The sequence below is a fragment of the Sciurus vulgaris genome (genome assembly GCF_902686455.1).
Source record: "Sciurus vulgaris genome assembly, chromosome: 15".
Taxonomy (NCBI): Eukaryota; Metazoa; Chordata; class Mammalia; order Rodentia; family Sciuridae; genus Sciurus; species Sciurus vulgaris.
Window position 1 is genome coordinate 86,642,938 of NC_136476.1, and position 22,644 is coordinate 86,665,581.

The 22,644-nt window shown below is 44.3% G+C and overlaps 1 protein-coding gene across 6 annotated transcripts in view; it reads right to left on the minus strand.

Annotated features, from left to right (window-relative positions):
* Nucleotides 1-5,429: 5,429 nt before the first annotated feature.
* SETX (senataxin) overlaps nucleotides 5,430-22,644 on the minus strand; it is a 76,790-nt gene continuing 59,575 nt past the window's right edge. For 2 of the 6 annotated variants that reach the window (XM_079111665.1, XM_079111664.1), the window contains exons 19-25: nucleotides 22,241-22,348; nucleotides 19,383-19,570; nucleotides 18,636-18,728; nucleotides 16,851-17,015; nucleotides 13,741-13,839; nucleotides 12,057-12,144; nucleotides 5,434-9,028 (exon numbers count right to left, since the gene is read on the minus strand). In XM_079111665.1, the coding sequence (XP_078967791.1) occupies nucleotides 8,312-9,028; nucleotides 12,057-12,144; nucleotides 13,741-13,839; nucleotides 16,851-17,015; nucleotides 18,636-18,728; nucleotides 19,383-19,570; nucleotides 22,241-22,348 (1,458 nt within the window). In that variant the 3' untranslated portion in view covers nucleotides 5,434-8,311. Of the gene's footprint in view, nucleotides 9,029-12,056; nucleotides 12,145-13,740; nucleotides 13,840-16,850; nucleotides 17,016-18,635; nucleotides 18,729-19,382; nucleotides 19,571-22,240; nucleotides 22,349-22,644 lie in introns of all 6 variants that reach the window. The other 4 variants (XM_079111662.1, XM_079111661.1, XM_079111666.1 and 1 more) reach the window with 3 other exon arrangements.

Below are 22,644 nucleotides of genomic sequence, written 5' to 3' on the forward strand. Positions count from 1 at the left end.
AGAGGCCCGGAGGGGCTGGCCTGAAGGACAGAGGCAGGGCCTGTTCCCAAGAGGCCTTAAGGGCTGAGTGGACGCCGGGAACCAAGGGTGACATGGGCGGGGCTCACCCACAAGTGGGGATGAGGCTCCTGGAGTCCTTGGCAGCCCAGGTAGGGCCTAAGGCACGGGGGAGTGGACATGGGCAGCACCTTGCCTGGAGGCAGCAGTGAGCTGGGGACACATTTCCAAGGCTGGGGGGGCACCGACGAGGCCGGGTACCTGGCTCTAACATCTGAGGTCCTCCAGCCAGTCAGCACAGGTCCCTGTGACCTGTGCTCAAGTGACCTTCCCTGGGCTGCTCCAGACACAGCCAGCATGTGGTGGCCTGAGTCCCCTCAGGTCCTGGGTGGTCCAGGACCTGAGTGGTCCTGGGTGCTCTGTGGGATCCGAGCAGGAGCAGTAACATCTGTAGTGTTGAGAAAGGGCCAGTGGGAGGCAGGGCACCGTGGCAGGGTAGAAAGGAGGGAAGGGGCCCACTAGTGCTTGGTGCCAAAAGCCACCCCCACCACTCCCTGTCCCCTCAGGCCCCCACCTGAAACCCAGGAGCTGGACCAGTTGCTGTCCTGTCCTGATTCTGTCCCTCCTCCCCTGAGGAGGAAGGCTTTAGGACGCTCTAGGAACTCCTAGAATTAGAGGTGGGCTCAGATCATGGCCTCTACTCACCCTTTTTTATGAAGAGGAGGAAGGGCTCTGGGCAGTAAAGGCTGATTCCACAGCTGGGCAGAGTGCACACAGAGGGAGCTTGGGCCTTCTGCATCCTGAGGTCAGGAGGCCCTCCCAGGACAGGGATGGGACCTACAGTGCTTTATTTTCTAAGGAAGTGAAGGATTGAAAGCAAAGCCGCGGGACACAAGGCCTCTGTGTGCTACTGTGAGCTCTTCCAAATGCTTGAACTAGGTCTTCAAAACAGCAAGAAGCATCACCTGCCTATGGAGGACACACCACGCCCTCAGCCTGGCAGGGACGGGGAGGTGGTGCCAGAGCTGGGCTCTGCCCAAGGATGTGCAGGGCAGTGACCAGGGCCAGCTTCCTGGGGAGGCCTCCCGAGATAAAGATGCTGGAAGCATAAAGAACATTCCAGAGGGTCAGGGGTCTCGGAGAATAGGAGAGGCCGAGGAATGGCAGGCAGGAGCTGGGCGAGCAAGGCGGCCAGGTGAGGGCCAGGAGGCCTGTGGAGGCCAACCTGGGTGTAGTTGCTCTCTGTGATAAATAAGAGCCGTGGGTGAACCCTGGTGGAGCCTGGGGTAGGACAGGCTTGAGGCCAGGCAGGCTGGGCGATGGAGGGTGGGGATTTGTAGCCAGGCAGGAGCTGCAGATGTCTGGGTAGGTCTCTGCCTCCAGCCCTTTGAAGATGAACTCTGCTGCCCTGCATCCTAGGGCCACTCCCACCTGGGGAGAGGGGTAGGTGCACAAGCCCTAGCCAGGAGGGGCAGTTCTCCCCAGGTGCTGGCTGCATCCTGGGCATGTGGCCACCAAGGGGCAGGACAGGTGCAGTCCCCGCTGCGGCCACCAGGGGCAGTGTGTGTGTGGTCCTCTGCACAAGCCCCAGGGACTCCAGGCAAGAGGGGCCCAAAATTCCGCTCACTGAATGCTGGCCAAAGGGCTGCTCTCCTGGAGGGGAAAAGAGGAGGACCGGGCACCAGGTGCCTGGCCAGCCAGAGACCCACAGAGGAATGGGTCAAAGCCATTTCCCCACTGCTCTCCTGGACGAAGGGCATCTATCCAAGGAAACCCAAGGGGAGTTACTAAGGGTTAATGTTCTTTCTCAAGTATTAACGGACTAGGAGAACTCAGTGTAGCTCCAGAGCGCTGGGCTGTGCCTGCCCTGCTGGCCCACCTTAGCTGGCAGCAGGAGTTGGAAATTTTCAAAAATTCAGTATTTAAAGTAGCATTTCACTGGATGGGTTCAATAGCAGAAAGATTCAGTGAATTTGAAGATCAAGAGAAAATTGTCCAATTCATTAAAAAAAATGAGATCAGAAGGTCCACAGAGCATCAAAAAATTGGTGAACAACAACAACAACAAATTTGAAGAAATAACAGACATGAAGACAATGCTATTACAGGGACTAACCAGCGCCCACCACTGCAAAAGGTCAACACCCTGTAATCAATGACATTTATTTTTTACAGCTCTCCTGCTTCTTTAATGGAAATCTGGAAGCCCCTCTTACTACTATCCCAGGGAGACTGTTTCAACATATAAATTTTTGGGGGGAGGCCACAGCATGGGGGAATAATTATTTCAATGACTGAATTTTGCATGAGGAACCACGGAGTTCAGAAAACAGTGGACATCATCTTTCGAGAGCTGAAAGAAAATCGTGTTGTTGTGCAGAAGACATGTTTGGGTAACCCTAAGATGGTGGCTGGCGTTGAGCCAAGAGGTGGCGCATAGTTAGTGTTAACACGGCGTGATCTACTTTTGCCTGATTAGTTAATATCTCCTCTGCCCTAGTGGTCAACAGATATTCCTCATTCTTTCTTGATTGGTACCGAGGGGCGTGCTTCAACTGTGCTAATCCTAAGCTGATTGGCTGCCTTAGGTATATAAGACACACACCTATAGGAAGCACCAAGGATAAGCAGCACCTTTGATAGATCGCAGAAGGCAGATGGCAGATCACAGATCACAGATCGCAGTACACGGGATGCACCATAGACACACCTTTAGCACGCACTTCTAGCATGCACCTTTAGGACACAGGACGTAGGCTGCACCTTTAAGAAGCAGCAGCAGAACTCTGAAAAGTAACATCTCTGAAAGTGTAGCCGCTCCGATAAGCAAAGACTCTCTCTTAAGCAAAGGTTCTCTCTCTCTCCTCTCAAAGCCTCTCTTCCTCTATAAACTAGGGAGTAAACAAGCAAGAAAGCAGCCCACTAAAGAAAGATAGCAGTAGTTCATTTCCAGTCCGCCTCCGATAAATACCCACGAGATTGTTGCTGCAGGTGGCGACATTCTGGTTGACCCAGAATTCTATACCCAGCAAAACATCCCTCTGGAGAGGTGACATGAGCACTCTTAGGGAAAATTGAGAGAATTCATTGCTGGCATAACTTCTTGGAAATAAACAGTTCTCTGGTTGAAGCAAAATGATGTCGGAGGCAACTTGGAATGCCAGGAACGAGGGGGTACGTACAAACGCATCAAATAGCAGGTGGCGGTATCCTTCTCCTTTTACATGCCTTAAAACTTGGAGGTCTGTGGAATACAAAAATTATACTAGTGTCTACTGGGGCTTTCAAATGTATTGGTTATACTATGCCTGACAACCATAAAACACAACCATAAAACACACAAGACATTTCTGATGCTAGAATTGGCAGTCTGCAGCAGGAAAGGGAGATAGGTGTCCAGTGTGGAGAGCAAGGATAGCTGGATCCCCAGGGTGGGTGGAAGCCAGATCTGCCTGCCTCCAACTTTGGAGGTGAGTGGTCCCACCAGATGTCTACCTGGCAGGGACTGGAGAAGCTGAAGCACAGGATGACCGGCTTCAGGTCAGCCAACAGGCCGCAGGTAAGGTGGCCCGTTGTAACCTTCTGAGCCTAAGGGCCACAGGGCTGTCATTCCATCTCTGCCCTCCAAATCTGAAGAACAGAATAGTGTTTCCTGGGGCCCATCCTGAAGTTTTAGGAATTCAGCATGGAAGCTGACAAATTACAAACCCATCACCCCTTCTCGTTTCCCCCTCTCAGAACCCCCGGAGTCAGGGGCTGGAATTTTAGATCATACTGGTGAAAGGAATCACAAGAGAACTCAAACTCCAGTTCAGGTAAAGTAAGTAAAACCCACAGGGGAGGTGAACTGCCCAGTCAATGCCAAGGGCGGAGCTGAGGCCTCCCCAGCCTCCCTTCTGGGTGACACCAGCTCTCGCCCAGCCACATGGCCATCTTGCTCAGGAACCACTGTAGTGGTGGTAAGCAAAGGCTGTGGGTCACGAGGTGCGGCTGGAGGCGCACCTTTGCTTGTCCTCAGCTGTACTGCTCTGGGCAAGCCAGCTTACCAACTTAACACCGTGTGAATTTAAACATCTGTGCACTGGGGAAAACACCAGTATGCACATCTGGGCTTGGCAGAGAACCTGGATGTGATGGGAGTGTTGGGGTGTGGACGGTGTGTTTCATTCTAGAGCCCTTTGCTTAAAAGCAGCTACTTAGGCATCTTTGCTGGGTCCAGGGCACACACCCAATTGGTTGCCTTTTCTAATATTTTCTTTTTAGTTGTTAATGGACCTTTATTTATTTATATGAGGTGCTAAGAATCGAACCCAGTGCCTCACATATGCTAGGCAAGTGCTCTGCCCTAGTTGCCTTTTCAAAACCTGGTTGGCTATTGATTTGTGCTGGATCTTTCTAGACCTGGGAAACTTCTTCCCTTCTGATGGCTCAGGACTCACCTGACCCTTTGTTTTCCTTCCCTTGGCATGCATCACCACCCTTGGGAACCTCCCTTCTGTGGTAGCAAAAACATGTAGATGGCCTTTCTCCATGGGCTGCTTAGGGCACTCAGAGAGGTCACTAAAGGCTCCCAGGGCTGCTCCTCTTTCCTGTTGATCCATAGGAGCCACACCCGAGAGCTGGCTGTTTCATGGAATCACCTGAGTTTAAACTTAAAACACTTTAGAAGAAAGGCAAGGGCTGTGCCAGACCCATTAAGTCAGAAAACTCTCGGGTGGGTTGAGGCAGTAGAACCTTCTAGAAACTGCCCAGCTAACTCACGTGCATGTCCAATTTTTAAAACTCTGAGTGTAACAGCTCTACCTGCAGCGGTGCTGCCTAGAACAGGGGGCGGCTCCCTCTGGCCTCCAACGGCATCTGTGACTATTGTGCATGCCAGCTGACTTGGCAGATGCCTCTGTGCAGTGGGGAAGGGTGACAGCCACTCGGGTCTCTGGAGTTGTGGAGGGCTGCCTGCGTACAGAAAGGTTTCGTGGTGCTGCCTAACCCTATAAATTCCTATTAAGTTGAAACTAAATTTTAGTTTCCTCCCTGAATTATTAATTCCTCAAGCAGACGAACACCCAAACCCAGAGGTGGGTGCTTAGGTAGATGTCTGGTGATGGCCAGAATTACTGCAATGGCCACTGCAATAAGGATTCCACAAATGAACCATCACACAGCACCCTCTCCTTGGGCCATTTGGCAAAATATGACACCCCCAGGGTGCACACACGCCACTCGCCCGTCCACCATAGTGCATGCATACTGAAGGAGCTCTGGGAACAGCACAAGATGCCTAGGCTGAGGTCAAGTGCCTTTAACGGCAGTGAGGTTGGGCAAGTGACTGCAATTCCCGAAGTTTCTGTATTGACAAAACGTGTTCCGCATCTACGACCATTAACACCATGCCCCCCACGGGGAGCCTAACTTCTCACCACTGGTTTCCTCCCACTGTCCCTCGCAACCCCCGCCAGGTGGTGAGCTTGTCCTGTGGAATACACATTCCACACAACCGCACACCCAGATGGCAGCGTGCACCTCAGAATCCCAACAGGAGCTGGTAAGCAAGGCGAGCTGGACTGGGGATGGAATATGAACTTTTTATATCTGAATGACACAAACCCCACCTAGAAATTCCAGCATGAAACACTGAAATGGCAGATTAACAACATATGACTTATAGCCCATGTCAGTTTTCTTGTTTCCACTTTTAATTCTGCCTATTTCTCTTAAAATTTAGATTTCAACAAAGAGAACAGGGCTATTGTTTGTCAAATCCCAGCTACGAATATACAGCATAGAAAGTCAAAACTAAAGGGAAAAAATTGTCATTCTGCACAACTAAGTTCGAAAAATAGTTTAGTACATTTTTCTTATAAAACTAATTTACAGGTTATTCACAAGTACTTACAAATTTGCTCCCAATAATTCACAAAACATATACCTAAACAAACTGTGCACAATAAACCTAAGGGAAATATATACAAAGAAGCAAAACAAGTTTTTGAATAGAATATATTCATTTTGAAATGACCAATACTGAAAAGACATGTTGTGCAAGGACGTGGCAGTGACTTGTCACCTCCCAAGTGGTCACCCCTAAAAGTCTTGCAAGAAAGAGCCCTGTTCAGCACACTGCCATGACAGTCACAGCACATATGCCAAACGCTTTCTGCAAATGCTTTACCAATTGGAACAAATAACAGTTGCAAATTCAATGTCAGGTACAATGTGTTCTGCTGAAGAGAGGTTGTCACAGGACACAGGTTTGTTTGCTAAAAAGGATGCAGGGGGTCAGGAGAGCAGCTCAGTGGCAGAGCACGTACTTGCCTAGCACACGAGGTCCTGGGTTAGATCCCAGCAGCCCTCCCCCACAAAAAAATAAAAAAGAAAGAAGGAAAAAAGGCTGCCGTTCTTGTCAATTTTCATGTAACTGTCCTCTGAGCAGCGACCCAAAAGACAACCACAACCTGAGAACAGGGATCAACCTGAATGGAAAGAATGCCGTCCAGTGTGGAGCTGTGAGGGTGCATTTGCAGGGAAACTTAGTTCTTATAATCATGTGTCAACGAGAGCAGCCTGGGATAGGTCCTGACACCAGTGACTTTTGTCATCTCCCTACCTAAGTGGGCACCCCTAAGAGTCTCTGCTAAATCAAGCACTATCAAAATAGCAGAGTCAACTGAGGTCACAAGAAGGCTTCCTGACAAAGGCGCGTGGAGGAAGCCTACAGAGCCTGCAGCCAGGGAGAGGGCACACCCCAGCCTGACCCCCATCACAGACTGGAGGCAGCCACCAACCGGGGCCTAAGTGCTCAAGGTGCTGAGCTCCCTGAGTTCAGGAACGTTCCGCTGACGGTAGTCAGACGCCCAGGCACCAGTGGGAAAAACACAGGTAATGTAATAGCACACTCCAACTTTTGGCGACCAAAAGCTGTTTTTTCAAGGCTCTTTAAAACATGCATCAGTACAATTTCTAACACAAAATCCTTTTTGCTGAAAAAGCAGATGACGGAGAAAATTTCACATAGTGCACATTTATCTTCAGGTATTTGTTTTCCTGCCCCGAATTAGCTAATTAATGGGCTGCACAGAATTTGCTATAAGTGATCGGTCATTACAACCATCAGGTATACAATCTTAGAAATTCCAACAAAATTAGGCACAAAGTTGGCCCTCCCTCCCAGTCCTGAGCCAGTCCTCCTGCCACCCCACTTTCCTCCCACAGATGCCACCAGCTCCACAGAAGTAGGCCACCAACCACACAGCACACTTTCACCCATGGACATCCTGAAGCCCATAGGAAATCGGTCTGCTGACTTCCTAGTTCTAAACCTATTACCTTTCTTTTTACTTAAGAGTTTCTTTCCTGCCTGAAATTCTCTACTCAGCCTGCCCAGTGGTCACCAAGCTGCCTGGTGACTGGGATTCCCTGGGAAGTGTTAAATTTCCCTAGCAATCCAAAAGCTCAGCAAGCAACCTGTGTTGGTTCTTCCACAGCCGGCCCAGTCCTCATTTAGAATTCGGGAACCACATCCACCACAGTGTGCTGGTGCATCTGAAAGGTGCTTCAAGGACTTCTTCCATCTCTTATTATCGTAGTTCAAGAAGTGTAAGAATTTCAGCCAGAGAACTACATGAACTCTAAAACAGGTCTATGAACCAATCAGATATTTAATACCCTGTGCCAAGGTGCCTTGTCTAAAAATGCACACACCACAAAAGCAGAACCTTACCTAACATAACTGATTCCCGAAGTTCCCCAGGAAACTCCAGTCGTTTTTATTTAAATAGAGCTAGAGACATCTGACCCACTAGCACTAACTCAGATTATTCCAAATCACCTCAGCTGTAAGGAAACCTGTCTTGCCATAGCAATGGCTGAAAGGACCTGCCTCCTCTCTTGCTCCCTCCCCACCCTCCCGCCCCCCAATATAAAGTTTGTTTTGTTGAAAATGATTAACATTTAAGCAGGGGAAAGAAAAGCGGCCTACTAGATTAAATTTTAAAAGGATTTTGTTATTTGCTATACAAATATACACTTCAACTTTTACAACATCCACCCCAGTCTGACCTCCTTTTCTAAAGAACAGGAGATTGACATTTTGAGTCTCTGACTTCAAGGACATTATCGCAGATACACAAACATCCTCCGAAAGCTTTTGCAACTGAGAGGAAGCACTGAAGACGACCAAAGGCTCAGGTGTTAAGATGCACTCTCGTGTTCTCCGACAGCACAGCCTCCTCTAAGGAAGAGATGGTCTTGTCAGGATGGTCCTACAGCTGGTCGCCTCGAGTCTGCCTGTGGCTGGTGGTGCAGGCACCTGGCTTTGCTATGAAAGCTTCCTCTTCTTGGAACAGCTCTCCTCTTTCTCCAGTCTCCTCTTTGTGTGATATGCGACAGAGCTATGCTTCTCCTGTTCCCCCTCACTGAAAGCCCTGGTCTCTCTCCTGTGACTGAGCCCCTCTTCCGGGTCACATTTGCGTTTACTTGTGGAAGCATCCGAGCTCACGGCTGGAGGCTCGCCCTGCATGGGAGGTGTGTGGTTGCTCTGAGGGGGCAGTTTAGCAGCAGACAGTGGCACTGCACTGCCCAGGTCCTGGTGAGTTATGGGAAAGCCTGGCTCTCCCAGGGGAGGTGTTGCTCCAGGATGCTGGGGGCTCAGGGGTTGTGGATCTCTTAGGAATTTCCCCTTGGCGTCAGCACCCAATCTCCTCAGCAGCCGAGGGTCCCGAAGTCGGTCCTGAAGAGGCGGCCTTTCAGGGTCTTTTGAAGTAACAGCAGCTTCCCTGGACTCAGAAGGCGTGTGGTATACAGAAGATGCAAAAGACGTCTTGGCAAATTCACTGTCTAGCTTGCTGCTAGGCAAGCCGCCTTGGGGTCGGGACACCTCTGGGGCGGTGGTAGGTGGGTGGGTCAGACTTCTCTGTAGCACAGGCTTGAGTTTCAGAATCTTCATTGCATCATGTTTATAGTTTTTGTCACAGGTCTTAATGATGGCACCACGCTTCTGAGCATCCTGAATCAGGTGATTCCAATGCTGGTTTTCCTTGAAACAAAGAAAAGGGAGAAACGATTATACCCTAAAGAAATATTCATATGTTTGGGGTCCACGGGGTTCCAACTTTAATTTCTGAATAAAAGATACATGTGCACTCACGAACACATTCTCAACAATGCACTATTCATCAGATGGGGCTGACCAAAAAAAGGAAGTTCAAATACATAACCATGAAGAACTTCAACTGTTCTCATCGCCATTACTCATGCTATAAGGTAACACGACAGCTATGCTGTCGTGTAGCTTTGTACTACTTGCTAGTAGCTCCTGTAGTTAAATTTCCATGAATTAAAAAATAAAAATTAAGCTCCTCAGCTTCTGAGCCCCGTTTCAAGTGTGAACAGTCACACACTGGCTACTGCACTGGATGATGCAGGCACAGAACACTCCTGTCACCAGGTTCCTCTGGATACTGCTGACCTGGGGTGCTGCTTGCCCTTGGCAGAGAGAGCTAATATTCGCCAGCAGGTGACTTGGTGACTTATTTTACAAAGAGGCCTGTGGCTTCACTGGCTTTCCAAAGGTCTCCCAAGCCCCAAAGGTAGAAAACATGTTAACTGACGGAGTTAGCATCCCAAAGGTATCATCCAATTTCCTGACTCTTTTCTGGAGCTTAAATATGAAAAACACAGCTAAACGTGGAACAGAACAACATGCTTCTCCTCTTTTCCCTTCAGAGTTCCCCCAATGTCACTCCTGCTTTACACCAGAACTTGAGTGGGCCATTTTTACAAAGAACAAAAAGGGGAGGAGAGTAAAGGAAAAAGAAGAAAATGGACAGCCACCCAGCTGTACTCGCTATACACAGGAGCCTTGTAAAGCCTTGACCTCTCTGAGCAATTTTCCTCACTATAAAAAACAGGAATATTTCATTTAATGTTCACATTTTACCATTTATGACCATGGGCTGCCTCTTTGCCAGCCAGCAGTTCCATGTGCCTGTGCAGGGAATTCATGACTCAGCAACTGTGATTCCTTTCTAGTCGATGTATCATTCAAAGATCTTGTCTGAAAACCTTCCACACCAAAGTGCCTGTGCTAACACCTGTGGAACGGAACTGGAGGTTCCAAGGAAGCGCTGGAAACGGTGGCGGTGCTCTCTGAGGACTTGCTGATGCACCGACCCTTTTGCTGAGGAAGGAGGACGCCGACACTATGACCTGGGAAATGACTGGGTCCTGAAGGTGACTTCCTTGATCACTCACTTTATCTGTACTTTTGCTTGTACGTATGCACAAGAGTGATGTGACAGACACTCGAGTCCTAGAACAGTCCTTTCCATGAGTAGGAAACAAGGACTCTAAGTACAAGTCAATGCTGCGTCTCGGCCAAACAGCAGTACACAAGAGTGCCGCACTGTGCTTGGTGGCTCCCTGGGTCCACAGGGGTCTGCGGGATTAAGGCAGTCGTGAGGGCACATTCCACACAGGTCTTGGGAGCAGCCGGGCTTTGTGGTTCAGTGCTCTTCCTGCTGGGAGACCCCTTCAGAGTCAGTCTGTGCTGGGATATACACATGGAGCAGATGGCCTTGCTGTTTTTGCCAAGACTATCATACCTAAATTGGCATTTAATCCAATCATAAGAGCACAAAAATAGTTTTAAGAAGGGATTATTAGGCTTGGCTTCTCAGAGGAAACCAAGTGCTTTCATGACTGATTTCATTTTCATGAGAAAAATGGAGCTAAAGAATTAGGGGGAAAAAATGGCACCCGTGGTGGGGGACAGGCAGGTGGGACCCAAGAACAACAAAGAAAGTAGGGGGAAAGCCTGGGTCCTGGAGCCTCTGTTTTGCAGTCCTGGGCTGGGCGGGGCTCCACCTCACTCCCCACCCTCCTTCAGTCTGCATACCTTGGTAGCACCACCTCCCCAGAGAAGAACACCCAGGCCACCAGGGGGAAGCCAGTGGCAGGCAAATTCGTGGAAATACGACCCTGGGGTTCCTGAAGACGACACCCTCATATTGGGGATTCGACCAGGGGTGCTCTACCACTGTGCTACACCCCAGCCCTTCTCATTTTTTATTTTGAGACAGAGTCTTGCTAAGTTACCCAGGCTAGCCTCACACCTCCGATCCTCCTCCTCACCTCCAGAGTAGCTGGGATTACAGCTGTGTACCAACACTCCTAGCTTGTAATAGTTTTATTTTTAACTGCTTTACTTCTTCTTTTTCCTTATTTATTTTTGTGGCATCAGGGGGAACCCTGGGCTTTGAGCATGCTAGGCAAAAATTTCATCATTGAGCTATATCGCCAGACCACTGCCTCATTTAAAAATGTTAACATTTGTAATAATTAGAAATACAATCCTCAACAATAAACTTAAGATAAAGATTTTTTCATATCAACTTGAAAATAGGGACATAAAAACAAGAGCTTCTAAAACTTCCTTCAAGGGATATACAAACAGCAGAGATCTAGTAAGAGAAGGGTTAGATGAGACAGAAGGTACATCGGAATGCCCTCTGGTGGTACTAACCAAGACAAGAGGCAAAACTCTGCTGCACTTCCTTCTCCTAAGAGGACTTCATCAAACAACAAGACCCAGAAGTTATCACCCCTAGGAGACCAACGCGAGAACGAGCTGCATCTGGCTAGGACTACACCAACGGCAGGCCACACTTTTTACCACAGAGGCGCAGCTCACACTCTCCCCAAGGAGGCAGGGGGCTCTGGACGCACCAACTGTGGCAGATGCAGACACCTGATCTAGGTGCCTCAGGACAGCAGATCTGGGCACACATGGTCCCATGTTTGCTCAGTGTTTACTCAGTATCAAGCACTGAGCTAACACCTCACACCTGTGGGGTCATTTTAACAAGGTACCCTGAAAACCTACCGGAGGTACCTGGGCTGAGAAAGGATAAATGGCTTATGTGTACACAAAATCTGCCACGAAAAATGTACTGGAGGGCATTATAACCTTTATTTCCATTTGGATGGAAAAATAAAAACAAAAACCCAATGATAGTAACAATGGGCAAACTTGAGCTCCCTGTGGCCCCCAAGAATGTACCTACCATCAGAGTCCTCAGATGTCCGAGGATGAAGAGGCTGTACTTGGCTCGTGTAATGGTGACATTCAATCTCTGCAAACTGGCCAGGAATCTGAGCAACAAAAAGAATTACTTCTTCCGAGAGGAAGACCACACACATTTGCTTCAAGGAGATAGGCGGCATTTTAGACAACTCCTCTAATGCTCCTTTCCAGTCTTTTGGAGACAGTGTGTTCTTACTTTTTTAGTCCCAACCCAGCACAGAAACAATTCCCACTAAAAACAGTAAACAAACCAAATCCTTGGTGCTTTACGTCAAAGTGACACATGTCAATCTCCTACTCTGACCTGGATGAAATAGTAGAAAATTTAACAATATGACTTTTAAGTCTTAAAAATACCCTAAAAAAAAAAAAAAAATCATTTCAACTTAAACTTAAATTTAGTACATTTGAATTTTTGAACTAGGGCATAAACAAACATAAGAAATAAATTAATAGGAAAAAAATGGGTTTAAGATACAGATGAAGTTTCAAACTAGCTAGGAAAGAATGGGCCATTTATAAAATGATCCTGTGATAAATGGCCTCTGTGTATCTGCAGCCCATCCCAATTATGGGGAAAGATCACATAAATTACTATTTTAAGAATAAATTTACAACCTACAATCCATCTTTTTTTGTGGGGGGGGGGGTACCAGAGATTGAACTCAGGGGTGTTTTCCACTGAGCAACATCCCTAGCCCTTTTTATTTTCATTTTGAGATAGGGTCTTGCTAAGTTGCTTAGGGCCTCACTAAATTGATGAGGCTGGCTTTGAATCTGTGATCCTCTTGCCTCAGCCTCCTGAGCCACTGGGATTACAGATGTGCACTGCCACCACACCCGGCTCCATATGAGAAGGAGCAGATAATGACATTAAGAGTCACAGGCTGGGCTGGGGATATAGCTCAGTTGGTAGAGTGTTTGCCTCGCATGCACAAGGCCCTGGGTTCAATCCCCAGCACCTAAAAAAAAAAAAAAAAAAAAAAAAGTCACAGGACTGGAGACTCAAGGGAGTCCTGAGCATCTATTGTCAGAAAGTAAACTGTTAGCAGGTTAGGTTATTCAACCAAGTCAGGGAAACAGTTTATGTCACACTGCATGAGACTTTTACACCCCTGGAAAGTTTTTATTTCTTATTAAATGAAAGAATAGAGTCACCTGAGGAAATGGGTTAACATATAAGACACCGAGGAAAGCCAACCTGACAATGGACCTATTTTACAACAATGAAACCTTCATAATACCATGAAAGATTTTTTGTAATTTTTAGAATTTGTTGTAATTAGTTATACATGACAGTAGAATGTACTTTGATACCTCATATACAATGGAGTGTAATTTCTTAATCTTATACAAGATGTAGAAAAACTTTCTATAAAAGAAAATTAAGAGAGCAAAATGATGGTGTTCTCTAACAGTGATAGATGACAGATCTAGTCCTGGACTACAAATAAGTAAAAAGCAGACAGGCACAGTGGCACACACCTGTAACCCCAGCAACTCAGGAGGCTGAGGCAGGAGGACTGCCAAGTTTGAGGTCACGCTCGGCAACTTAGTGAGACCCTGCCTCAAAATGAATAATAAAAAGAACTGGGACATAGCTTAGTGGTAGATGGTAGAGTGTCCTTGGGTTCAATTCCCAATACATGCTAACAGCTACTCACCCAATTGAGCCCTGCATGGCATTTGCTCTGACACATGTAACAATGACACAATCCTTCTGACGACCCTGGAAGGCGTCCACAGTATCCACTTCTGCTGGTCTATTTGCAAAAAAGAGACATGTTCACAAAAAAACTAATAATTAAATATTAAAATAGCGTCACATTTTAAAGTCTTTTCTTTCTTGTGATATTCTTAGCAGTTACTCTTACCTGCACTATACTCCACACCCCATGCCCTGGCAACCATGAACCTCCTTTCTCTTTCATTTTTTTATACTACAAACATCATATAAATGGAAACATAAATGTGATCCTCTGGCACAGGCTTCTTTCCCTTAGCCCCAGGTCCAAGATTCATGCATTCATAGCATGTGGCAGCCATTTCCTTCCTCTTTTGACTAGTAGTTCATTATAGACACACCACAACTTAGCCATTCACAACTAACAGGCACTGGGCTGCTTCTGGTTTATGACTATTACAACTCAGGCTGCTATGAATGCTCATGCAGAAGTCTGTGGGTGAACGCCTTTTCTACTCTGTTGGGCATATGCCCAGGAGTGGACCTGCTGCTGGTCCTATGGTAACCCTATGTTGAGGAATCACTGAGTTCTTTTCAATATTATTTTATGTTTCCCCCAGTAATGTGTCAGGGTTCTGTTTCCCATATCTTCCCCACTTGTTACTGTCTGGGTTTTTTGTTTGTTTATTTGTTTGTTTTTAGGCCATCATAGTTGATGTGAAGTGGTATCTTGGGGTTTTGATTTGCATTTCCCTAATGGCAAATGACACTGAGTGTCTTTTCGTGTGATTACTGACTATGTATATATCTTCTTTCAAGAAATGCTTATTCAAATCTTTTGCCTACTCTTAAAATTATTGACTTGTAACAATTTTTTATATATTCTAAATATGAGAATCTTAACAGAAAAATGGTTTCCAAGTATTTTCTCCCGATCTGTGGGTTGTTTACCCACTTTCCATGTGTGTGAGGCTGGGGATGGAACCCAGGGCCTCATGCATGCTGGATAATCACTCTATCACTGAGCTATACAACTAGTTCTTTCCACTCTTTTTAACACTCAAAAATTTTAAAGTTTTTTCTACTGGGATTGAACCCAGAGATGCTTTACCACTGCGCCACATCCCCAGATCTTTTTATTTTTTGAGACAAGGTCTCAATAAATTGTTTAGGGTCTAAGTTGCTGAGGCTGGCCTCAAACCTGCAATCCTTCTGCCTCAGTTTCTTGAGTCACTGTCATTATAGGTGTGTACCACTACATATAGCCAAAAAGTTTTGATTTTTATGAAGTCCAATTTATCTATCTGTTGTTGTTTGGTGTCACATCTCAGAAACAAATGCCTAAATCTGAGGCATTTCCTTAAAAAAATATGTTTTTCCCCCTTGGTACCAGGGAATGAACTCAAGGCCCTCAAGCACTATACCACTGAGCTACACTCCAGCCCTTTTTATTTTCTGAGACAGGGTCTCACCAAGTTGCTCCTGAGTAGCTGGGATTATGATGTGCACAATCAGGCCTGCTTCCTTAAAAGTGTTATAGTTTAATTAGCTTAACCATTTCTGCAAAAAGGTACTTGGAATTTTGAGATTATACTATCAGTTTGGGGAATTTTGCTATCTTAACAGTATTAAGTCTTCAGCTCCTGAACAGAAATGTCTTTCCATTTATTTTGGTGTTTTTAAATTTCTCACAATGTTTTATAGTTTTCAGTGTATAAATCTTAACACTTCATTGGTTATATTGATTCCTAAGTAAACTATTCATTTTAATGCTATTGTAAATTGAACTATTTTTATTTTCTTTTCAGACTATTCATAGTGCATAGAAATGCAACAGATTTTTATATACTGATCTTGCATCCTGCAACTCTTCTAAATTTGTTTATAGGCACTAGCTGTTTCTTTGTATGGTTTCCACAGGGTTTCTAAAAATAAGATCATGCCATCTATGAAGAGTTTTACCTCTTCCTTCAGATATAGATGTCTTGTTTTTCTTGCTCAAAATTGGCTCTGGCTAGAATCCCTAGTACAATAATGTGGAAAAGAAGTGGGAAGAGCAAAGATCCTTCATGATCTTAGGAAGAAAGGCCTTCTACCTTACCATAACAATGATGTTAGCTATAGTTTTCCTAGATGTCTTTTACTAGTTAACAACTTCCTACTTTGTTCAGTGTTTTTATCATAAAAGGGTGTTGAATTCTGTCAAGGCCTTTTCTCTATCTACTGAGATAGTTATTGGGTCCCTTCTCTTACTGTATTAATATGGTATATCACATTAATCTCCATATGTGGAACCAACCTTGCATTCCTGGGGTAAATCCCACTAGGTCATGATGTACAATCCTTTTAATATGCTGCTGACTTCGGTCTGCCACTCATGTTTTAGCATTTATGCATCTATATTCATGAAGGATATCAATCAACAGTTTTCTTGGGATGTCTTTCCCTGGCTTTTCTATCAGGGTGAATTTTGCACTCATAAAATGAGTCAGAAGGTGTTCTACTTTTTGGATCTGAGGACTGGTGTTAATTCTTTTTTCTTTTTTTTTTTTTTTTTTAATTTGGTAGAATTCACCAATGAAGCCTGGTCCTTGATTTTTCATTATCAGGAAGTATCTGATTACTAACCCTACCTCTTTACTTGTTAAAGATCAATTATAGATCTGTTTGGATTTTTTCTTTTTCATAAGAGTCAATTTTGGTCATCTCTTTGTTTCTGGGTTAAACTTTTGGGGTAATGGATTTCTAATATTTGATCCTTAATTCTACTACAGATGTAAGAAAACAAAAATAATTTTCACTCTAAGTAACGAAGCAAGGGTCATATTATTCAAAGTAAAATGTGACTCCACTAGTCTCTCTAGAATTAGAATTCAGGTCAACAAAAATCATAAAAGGTAGAAAAATTGTGGAGAGTGTTTAGTTAGTTCCACTGTCAGGCACAGTGCGGACATTCCAACTGGCAGGAGGCACCTTTGTCTAGGGCCCAGGATTGCCCCCAACACAAGTCTAGGAAAGCCATTGTTCCAGGTTCCTTCTGCCCTCTTATCACTTCACCACAGCCTAGAAACAGATGTAAAAATATCTTACCCTTTCCTATCAAATTCTTTGTCCAAATCCTTCTGAATCATCGTCTTCTGAGCCTTGTAATGGGTTATAATGCCAATGTTTCGAAAAGTGACATCTCTTCTTTTGTCTTTAATAAGTTTAATTATTTCCATCACCAATTTTATTTCTTGAACATTTACATATGAGCTAAATAAAATTAAAACAAAGAGAGAGAGAACACATCAAAACTAACAGTAGTCTAACTGCTAATAAGCTCCACTTAGTTTGCTTCCCATTACAACGAAGGGCAGGCAAGACAGGCTTCCCTCCTCTGTTCACTCATCGGTGACTCCAAGAGGATGTTATAATGACCATTAATACTGCACATGTAAATAAGCATAAGGAACTGCCCAGTGAGACAAGAAGACGTAGAAAAGAGTCTGGAGTCAAGTGAAGCCTAGTCACCAATCTCTCTACCTGGTAAAATGTAGGTGGCAACAGAAAGAGCAGCAGTGTTTATAATAAGGAGTTATGAACAATGAACAACATTAATTAAGGATTTGTTGTCTGCAACACACCGAGAAAGAGCTTGGAATATTTATCTATCCCTATCACTTTTAATTCCCTATCACTGGCCATGCACCATGTGACCAAGGAAACGGCATCCACACGCTAGACATGAACAATGTGGCCCCCGGAGTTGAACATGGGACCACCCTCCTGCTCCTCACTGGTCTTCTGCACTCCTAATCCACCCCCTGAACTGTGTTCTCTCACTGTAAACTAGATCCAACACACACCAATACTAAGGGACAAACTGCACCTGCACTGGTACTCTTGAGGCTACCCTGTCTTGTTCTAAAACCTCAAACAAAAAAACCACTATTCTCAATCCCAGGCTTACTATACAGATAACCCTGTCTTCTGGTGAGTCTTCCAACCCCTGAAATCTTCATTTCCTTTGGTTGTTTCTTGGGTTAAGCCTCGCTGGTCAACATCCCTCATGATCATTCCTTCCCACAAAGCTGTCCGGGTGCAATGCAGCTCTCTGCTCTCTTCCAGCAGGCCCCACACCAACCTTTATGCTGCAATCCCTCTGGAGTTGTAATCTGATGGCTGACTCCCTCTCTGTATTGTTAACTTTTTACTGCATGTTTCCCCAGCCCCCTCTCTTTACCTTAATACCTGCGTCTCACCTGAGGATACCACCTGCTCTGCAGTCCTTTCTGACACATAGGAGAAGTTGCGTTTCCTCACACTTCATGTTGGGGAGCAGTGTTTGCTCCTGGGCTATCAAGTGCTGCCTCTTCCCTACTCTCTCGCAAGAGACCCTGGCTCCTCTGACATCTCTGCTTCCCAGCAACACCACTGCTCCTTTCTCCTGTTATTTATGGATGACCCAAACATGCTCCCTTGTTTATCACCCCAGATCCTTAAAGTATCACCCAACTTCTTTCTCCACTTCCTTATTCCCATTCACACCTTAATTCAAATGAATCTATCTTTTCCTTCATGGCTTTCAACCCTTCTGAAATAACCAGTCACCCAGGAGATTGCCTGGTTAACATCTGTCTCCCCCTCAGACCACAGTAGCCTTGCAAAGGGGCCAGGTCTGCTTCACTCCCTGCCCCGACTTACACACACGGCTACTCAAGTACTCACCACCAATTAGGAACACTACCCCATGAAACAGAGAAAAGGATGAGCTCTCAACCTTGCCCTGGTGCAAGGCAGAGAGGTGCATAGGAAATGTTTTTAATACAAATTTAAATCAAAATAATGTAGAATTCTGAAATCTTCATTGGAAAATGAAGAAAGAGAACATACTCATTATCCCGTCTTTCTGAACCATCTCCAACATCAAACACAAGATAAGGTTGAAATGGCCAGTCTGATGAACATCGGTTGGTTTCAGTCAGCCTATAAAAAAGCAGGGCCATTCAGAATGTAAGTTACAAGTACAAACTTTATCATTGTTACCACCATTTTGTGTGTATGGGGGCGGGGGGGGGGGGGGTAGACTACAGAAAGGGAACAAGAGAGACCTTCTGGCAAAAGGTCCAAACCAGATTTTACTTTTATTCTGATGCTAGAAAAAGTGATTCATGTAATTAAAAAATAGAACAATTATGACTGGGAAGTCACTCATAACGCTGTAATAAAAAAGCAACCCACAGAACACCATGCAGAGTATGGTCCAGTTTTTATGCTCCAAAATTTAAAAAGAGAAAGTAAAAGACAAGCACAAAAAGACTGGAGGGCTGGGGCTATAGCTCAGTGGTACGTGTGCAGCCTGGGCGAGGCCCTAAGTTCATGCTCCAGCACCACACCTCCACCACAACCACGGAGAGACTGGAAAGAGGCTGAAATGCCTTCAGGGACTACTTCTGGGTAGCATGACCACTCCCCCGTCTCCCTTTGTTCACCTGCACTTGATTGGATCAACATGTTGGCATTGATTATTAGAGAAAATTAATAATAAAAGTCGAGAACAGTTAAATGGCTATTCTTCCTAAGCAGTTAAATCTACAAAATAAACAAAACAAAAACTTATAAGCAATGAAGGAAACCTACCTATTTGTTTTCAAACTTCTGTTATAAACATAATTAGAAGGGAAGAGACATATATCTGGATGCATCCTGTACTGAATAGTGAGCTGTAAAATTGGCAGTCTGCCAATCACGTTCTGCTCTACCTTCTCCTCCAGCAGTTTGTAGAAGCGAGCCATCATTGACTGGTCGTAGCCATACTCCTGTGCTTTCTGAAATGGGGGGAAATACAGCAATCATTTTAAAATATTTGTTTATACTTTTCCCACCATTATAAAAGAAACCACTGAGCTCTAATACACATATGGAAAGGTTCAGGTGGCATGAGATTACCAACAATCATAGGTTTAAAGAAAGAGGTGTCTGATCCTGATTCTTGAAAAGTCTTCAATTAAGTTGAGGTACATTCTCCATGCACAACTTATGAAAGGGACATCATCTTGGAAATGACCATAACCAGTGCTATTTTGATGTTAACAGAAGCCACCCAAAAGAATCAATGATGAAGAAATTTAATGCAGATTTTAACAATTATTTCTGGGGTATGTCTTTCATATGTAGAATCATTGAACACCACTATATGTGAGCCTTTAGAAGACCAGCATCTTTATCCACTCATTTAGTTTATACTGAGCATCTACAATCCAGGGTCTGAGACTGCTAAGGTAAATCAGATCAAGACTCACAGAACTTATATTCTAGTGGAAGAGAAGACTACAAACATACTAAACTGATTTCACAAATCAGATACTGGGTTACAACCTGCATTGTGAAAAACCATGACCTAAATAACAAATGGTGAAAACCTGTCTTATTACCAACACAGGCCTTGGGACATACTTTTCAATGACAGCACCATACAGTTTCAAAAGCATTTTATTTTAAATAACCTGGAAGTTAGAATGTGCTCTGAAAACTTTCATCAATCTTCCTGAGTGAGGCTGAAGATACTGGTATTGAAGAAGTGTGTGTAAAACTCAAGGCCGTTTTATAAACTATGAGAGTGAAAAACAAAGCCATACTTCTTAATACATACTTTTTATTTATATTTTATCTTAAATAAATTTGTATAACTAAATTTATTATTACCAGAAATTCAAAGGTTACATCTACATCCCTAAGTTTTATCTATCTGAATTAACCCCAAATCTAATTTGGAGTCTTTGGGAAAACAGAAAGCTTATACAGGATAGCACATCTAACTCCAGAAAAAAAAAGTCCAACCTACAAAATGACATATTTATCTATTTACTGACTGAAATAAAGCCACTGCAAAGAACGATCTCACCACACTTAAATAAAATACTACATATAAACATATTCAGGCATACAAACCTTTTAACCATCTTACAGTGTTATTTCAGTGACTTGTTTACTCTGTGTTATGCACTAGGACAGAAGCTCCTGGGAGAGCAGGAATTGTTTTCTTCACTATTGTAACTTTGTAACTCTAACATCTGAAACAGTGCTGAATTATGCTGGCTCTCAACACACACACAAAGAATGAGTGAATGTGCGTGGACTATCCTCAAAAATTTGTTGAAATACTAAGCTACTCACAGTAATTAGCTCTAGAAATAGATGGCATTTTGTGAAAATTAACTTTGTAATAAATTTCCCTCCATAAGCCTGTTTTATTTGTATGATAATTAAAAAAGCACAAATGGAAGATTTTTATCATTTGTACAGCTTTTATCATGCATCAAAGTAGGCAGTCAAGGCGAAACCCACTAACAAGTCCCTTTCACTGCATGCCGAGGCCCGAAGGTCAATCAGTGAAGTCTGGGAACCTGAGAGATGGAAGTGCCTGCGGCAGTGGTCACCACTCACTCTGCTCCAAGAGCAAAGCCACGGCAGTTCTTTAAACAGCTCCAAAGGAAGAACCATTAACAAAAACCACAAGCCAATTCTATCCCAACACTGAACAGAAAGGCTCTGAAAATGACCAGTTTCCTGGGATTACAAGGCCACCACCCTTGTGCCTGTATAAATTATGTATTAGTAAAGACGCACTGAATTTCAAAACCATGATCTGGGCTTATTCAGACTGCCCCAGACAATTACTAAATGCTGGCCCCAAAGTCCATCTTGGGAGGCACGTCAGTAAGAGTGAAAAACCCAGAGGTGCCCATCCTCCTGTGGGCTGTCTACAACAGAGACCATTTCTTTTTCTGTCACCTTCACTTTCAGATGATATCAGGGGCATAGATGTTTTCTCATACTATGGAAGAGAGAATTCCAAAATTGGATCTTTACCTCAAAATAATTTCTTTATGATGTTTTCCTCAAATTGGTGTACAATTAAATATACCAGGAAGGCTGGGATTCATTTTCTTCCTAAAGTTTTTCTTATATGTTCTGGTGTTTGTTATTAATATAACATAATGTTTATTACCAAATAAACCCTTAAATTATCTGTAGTTTTCCCTTTCCCTGGAAAACTGGGTGTACATGGACTATTATCCATCTAGGTGTCCTGTCTCCAATGCTTATAGTGATCCTGCCCCCCATGTGTAACAAGCCCAACTATGTACAAAGGGACCCTAGCAGAGATTTTTATTTATTGAGACTCAAACAAGCACTTCTTCTCTTTTCTCATTCCCTACCATATTTCACCACATAATTGTCAGATTTTATGCCAAATTGCCTTTTGCAACAAAGTGGGGTATGACCATCATGTGAAGCTTAAAAAAAAAAGTCAGTGTTACTTAACAATCATTTATTGCTTAACTGTCTTTGGTGAATACTTGTAAATATGTGTTAATGCAGTGGCAACGATTATGCATTTTCCCTGTAAACAACAGATGACCATCCAAGAATGAACCACCCTCTGAAAAGCAACAGCAAAAAATGCCCCTTCAACCTCTGTACAAATGACGCACCATGGAAATGACCGTGGGAGGGAGCTGTTTGGGATCGCCCACCAGAATGAGTTTGTTGCAGCGGTGAATGAGTGGCGTGAGAGTCTCCACTTCACAAGACTGCCCAGCCTATAGGAGAGACCAGAGGGAAGAAGCAGTGTTAGTGACCTTTGCTGCTACTTTATCCAGCAAAGCACCACACCATTTCTACACCAGACAGAAGTTTGTTTGTTTTTTTTAAATTAGAAAACAAAACAACAACAAAGATATCAAATATTCTAAGCATAATTAAAAACAAAACAAAACAAAAAAACTAACATTTTTGAAATCAGTCAAACACCACTTGGGAACCAGCAAATGAGAAAGTTTGTGTAAGTTGTAGGTTTGTGTTCTTTGTTCCTGCTGGGCATGAGGCTGGGAAATTT